This window comes from Hippocampus comes, unplaced genomic scaffold, assembly GCF_001891065.2.
Source record: "Hippocampus comes isolate QL1 unplaced genomic scaffold, H_comes_QL1_v1.1 scaffold122, whole genome shotgun sequence".
NCBI classification, from domain to species: domain Eukaryota; kingdom Metazoa; phylum Chordata; class Actinopteri; order Syngnathiformes; family Syngnathidae; genus Hippocampus; species Hippocampus comes.
In genome coordinates, this window is record NW_017842059.1 from 5419057 (window position 1) to 5424346 (window position 5290).

Here is a 5290-nt window from a genome sequence, read left to right on the forward strand (position 1 = left end):
GTTCGCTTTATTTTTTCGATACATCAATGGATGCTATTTTCTTAACATTACGGTGCGAGCACGCGACTCTAACACAAAAAACGCAGTTTAAACTGTCGTCGGGGATCGCGGCCGCCGCCATGTTTCAATGTTGTTGACAGAAGACAGGGCAAACGATGCACGCGCTCAACGTGAATATAGTGAGCGTTTGCACCAATGTAACCCTCTACTCAAAAATGTCGAGGGTTGTTTGAAAAAAATGCCGACCGTGAAGTTTTTTTTCGACGTAGAAGTTCTCGGTCGGTCGGGTTACCAGAAACACACTACTTTTTTTTCTACGCCTGACGGGCAGCAGCTCGATTTCCTTCTTTAACTGCCAGAGTGATCGCTTTTAGTTTAAAAGCTGCATCATATGCTTTTCGTCTGGTATTCTCCATGTTGATCAGGGTTAGAAGAAAGACTGAAATAAGGAAGTTGTGATTACCGGTAATCATACAATTTTATTGGACCCCTGTGTACTACTCAGTCATTTTATTGGTCGACTGTTGCCGAGTAACACATCCCCCCCGCTATGGCAAAAAGAGCGGAAGTTGTGATTAATCATACAATCTCATTGGACCTCAGTGAAAGACTCATTCATTTTATTGGTCCATGCTTTTCCCGTGATGGGAAAAAAAAAAATTAAAAAGCCGCTTCATATTACACGCCGCAGTGTTGAAAGTGTGGAAAAAAAGTAGCGGCTTGTAATCCGGACTTTACGGTAAATAAAATTACATGGCCTAAGTATAGTTTTTTTAAAATTGTATGAAGTACTATCACGACAGTCACACGGTGACTACTGAGCGGATGAACTTTCCCACAGCACTGATTGGACAAGTAATGTAAAGTGATTGTCTCCAACCAGCGATGGCCAAGTGGGCGTGTCATGACTGATATCTTGAGTCGGGTGTGTCTTAACCTCCATGGCAGAGGCTTCGTCGAACCCCTGAGACCGATTGACCGAACCCAGGTTAAGAACCACTGGTCTAGAGGAATTATATGAGTGCCAATATTCAGCCAGTAAATGTGGCAAATTTGTGGAATCTGTGGTAATACCATACCCTTTTCAAGGACACAATCTGCTTTTATGTTCCCAAGGTAGAAAGCGCAATGCTACAGAAGCAGCTAATGCAAGTTGTCGAAAAGGTTGAAGAGGAACGCTGTTATGTGTTTTTTTTTAAATTTATTTATTTATTTAATAAAAATAATCACATTCGAAACACCACACGTGGCTTTTTTGAAGTGCTGACAAATTTGGATATCATTGTGTCAATGTTACATTCCAAGAGATGTAAACATATCTTTCATGAAGTTTTAATACCTTAAGTATATGTATTTATCTTCTTGAAAGTATGGCTCATTAGAAATTGTTCTCAAGTAGTGGCTAATCGCTGTAAAATACTGTAAACTCGGCTGTGGCTAATACTGCTAGTGAATTTAACCCTTTTATGCACCCTGTAACTTGATAACATGAGAAGCTGTCCACTGTAGTAACCGCTCTCCACGAAAGGGTTAAATTCACTGTTAATGTCTTTTGACCAAATTCACTTCAAATATGAAACCTAGATGAGGCCAAGCCCTGCCTGTCGTTCTGTTGCTCGATTCGCTCTTTTCCCACTGTCTGTACCTTCCAAACGTTGTTCAGTGCAACTGCGTTTTCAATCAATCAATTTTCAATTTTTATCACAACACAAATAGAAACCGGGAGAGTGGGTCAAACTCACCTGTTACACAGCCAAAATGTTCCAGCATGGTACCATGAAGCTGAACAGGACAGGTTTTTGTTGTTGTTTTGTTTAATTTTTTTTTCAAAAACAACAAATAGATTGTCGTGTGAATTGTTCATGACCTTAACTGAGTGCCTCAGACCTCTGTTCACTCGCTATCAGGCTTCATCTTCCCAGAGCAACCTCGTCCAGCTTGGCCTGGATGACAAGGATCAGATCAGAGTCTACCATTACTGATGATAACAGCACTGCGGAGTCCTGCTGGGTTGCGCTATCTGAAGATTTTGAACAACAGAGGATAGCACAACTCTAAGCTTCTCAAATTCAGTGGTCCCTAACATTTTTTTGCATCACGGACCAGTTGAGACAAGTACCTGCTATTTGCTGACCAGCTGGATGTTTGTCAGATGCGGGCTGCTGGGGCAGTGGGTCGATTTTTTTTCTTTTTCCCCCAGTACAGCACATCCATCCATCCATCCATTTTCTGATCCGCTTATCTTCACAAGGGTCGCCGGGGATGCTGGAGCCTATCCCAGCTGTCTTCGGGCAGTAGGCGGGGGACACCCTGAACCGGTTGCCAGCCAATCGCAGGGCACACACAGACGAACAACCATCCGCGCTCACACTCACACCTTGGGACAATTTAGTGTTCTATCAACCTGCCATGCATGTGTTTGGAACGTGGGAGGAAGCCGGAGTACCCGGAGAAAACGCACGCAGGCACGGGCGAAACGTGCAAATTCCAAACAGGAAGGCCACAAACCCGGTACCTCTGCACTGTGACGGTCAATGCGCGAACTATGTGCTAATTATTTTATTTTGACTTCAAGATGGCGCCGCGAGAGTGGCTGCCTCTCCAGCAGCTCCGATATTTTGTTCTTCAACTTCTTCCTTTCATAATTTTGCTGCTGTGAATTGGGAATTTCTCCATTGCGAGACTAATAAAGGTTTTCTTATCTTAACGAGTCGTCGTCCACCGGACCCTCCATTATAACACATGTAGAATAATGTAAGATAATGATACCGTGAACAACTACAAATGGACACCTCAGGAATAATGAATACACCTTAAAGTCTAACATCATAATGTTTACCGTAATTTCTGGACTATAGAGCACATCCGATTATAAGCTGCACCCACTACATTTTTAAAGGAAGAAACATTTTGTACACACATAAGACGCACCTGTCTTAACGGCAGGTGCCCACATTGTACCATATTTGCAAAGAAAGTCGGTACACAGAAAGTGTTTTCAATATTTTTATAACATACCTTAAATTCTTTTTTCCAGACAGTGCATGTAACGCAGCAGCAACACAGCAGTACCACGGCAGTAAAAAAGAACAAACAGGGCTGGTTAAAAAAAACATAAAAGTCACTGTTCGCTGTCTTCATCTTCCTCCTGTGCACTGAAGCCATGGAAGTCTTCCTTCTCAGTGTTGGATTTGAATAGCCCCAGATTGTCACACACTTTCTCAGTCCCTCTTCCGTTGTCGCTTTCAGTGTCATTCTCATTCTGAGGCAAATTCACTCCTGAGCGTGTGCTGTCCTCTCCGTCACACAGCAGACCCACTTTGCAAAACCTGTTGGTCGCGGTGGATTTTTTGCCATACTGCTCCACGTTGACAGGATCCACTGTCAGACTTGTGCAAAAATTGCTCTTCTCATACATACGCCTAGTTTTGGTAAACGATTTCTCTCCGCTGGTCATCCAAACCTTTAACTCGGCGCGCCCCTTTAAATGCTCGATTCACACGAATGTCAAGTGGCTGCAAATATTTTGTTTTTCCCCCCAGGAATGACAGCCGGAATGGAGTTTGTCCTTTTGATGGCTGCTTTCACACAGTCTGTAATATGAGTCCTCATGCTGTCCAAAACGAGTAATGCTTTTTTTCTATGAAAAAATCCTCCCGGTCGCTTGCTGTAACACTCGGTCAACCATAGCTTTATGAGGTTTTCTACCATCCACCCTTTGTGGTTAACTTTCACGACGATGTCTTTCGTGAGCTTTTCTTTTGGCATAGTACCGGTAATCTGTTTAAAAATTACCATTGGTGTAAACTTCAATTCGGACGCAGTGGAGCCCAAAACACAGGTGAAGTGTGTCCACTCGTGGCCGGTCCTTTTCAATATGACAGATGCTTCACCTATTCTTGTTAACGGTCCTAGTGAGGGGCAAGTCAAACGTCAGCGGTACTTCATCCATATTTATGATGCCGTCTGGTCGGGTGGAATTCTCTGCTATCTTTGTTTGAATGAATTTGTGAAAATTTGTGTCTTGTTCCTCGTACTCGGGAGGGAGTGGCTGACAAAGAGTTATCCGTGCCCTGATGGACGGACCTTTTCATTTCATAAATCTGAGACACCACGACGGTCCTCCTTTAAAATCCAGATTCTCTTTTTGGCGGCGTTTGTTTTGGCTTTCAGTCTGATCTGCACAGCGGAAACACCTTGGCCATCTCTTCTATCTGTGTTCACCCAGTCTTCAAGAAAGTTTTTATTACCTCTGAAAGCATCTGTCGTCTTTTTACACTGCTCCAGTTCTTCCCGCTGCCGTTTCCAACATCTCACCAATGCTTAATTGATGCCAAATTTACGTGCATTAGCTCTTTTCCCTTCTTTATCAGCCAGCTTGATTGCTTTTAACTTAAAAGCTGCGTCATATGCATTTCTTTTCGCATTTTCCATGGTGAGGGTTTATGTTAATGTTATTCATGCACGAAGCAACAAAAAACATAATACAGTAATCCCTCGTTCATCGCGGGGCTTATGTTCCAAAAAGAACCCGTGATATTATCACGTGATAAGTGAAATCTGTGAAGTAGGATTTATTTAAAAAAAAAAAAAAAAAAAGTGAGGCGTTTCAATGTGTGTATGTTTCACATACAGCACATTTGACAATAAAGTTGTACTTGCTACTTGATAGCTTTATTTTTTTACAGTTATTATACAATACTGAACTGTGCATACAATACAGAGGCGATTGCTCTCAGACTGCAAGGGAAGCTCAGCTCCCCCTAAAATGTCAAAAAGTACGTACAATTGTGTGGACATGTCATTGACTAAATATGCGCTACAACGCGCTCAACTTTTGTTCCGAATCAGCTTCTTATTACTGGTTACGAACTCTCTTCTCATTCATTCGCGCAGCTTCACTGTGCTTTAAACCAGGGGCCCCCAACCTTTTTTGCCCCACGGACCGGTTTATGTCAGACAATATTTTCAGGGACCGGCATTTAAGGTGTGGCGGAAATAATACAACGAAATAATATGGTATGAGCTGCATGAAAACTGTGGCGTTTTCGAAATATAATAAACACAAGGAGCGTCTAATCTGGCCGCAACACTCCCATCGCTATGGCAATGTTTAATGCCTTCAAAATACAACGCAAATTCCAAGTGCATGAAAATGACGACTCACCACAGCACTGAGCTTGATTTTCTGCAACCAGACGGTTCCATCTCGGGGTAATAGGAGACAATGACACCTCAAGTGTGTGGTTTATGTCCAGTCTACTTCGTAATTTTGTTTTCGTCGCCGTTG

General features: G+C 42.7%; 1 protein-coding gene across 7 annotated transcripts in view; it reads left to right on the forward strand.

Moving 5' to 3' along the window:
• LOC109510841 (centrosomal protein of 164 kDa-like) overlaps positions 1-2264 on the forward strand; it is a 33152-nt gene extending 30888 nt beyond the window's left edge. For 4 of the 7 annotated variants that reach the window (XM_019861478.1, XM_019861484.1, XM_019861482.1 and 1 more), the window contains one exon: positions 1886-2263. In XM_019861478.1, coding sequence (XP_019717037.1) covers positions 1886-1982 — 97 coding nt within the window. In that variant the 3' untranslated portion in view covers positions 1983-2263. Of the gene's footprint in view, positions 1-1885 lie in introns of all 7 variants that reach the window. The other 3 variants (XM_019861480.1, XM_019861479.1, XM_019861485.1) reach the window with 2 other exon arrangements.
• Positions 2265-5290: the final 3026 nt, after the last annotated feature.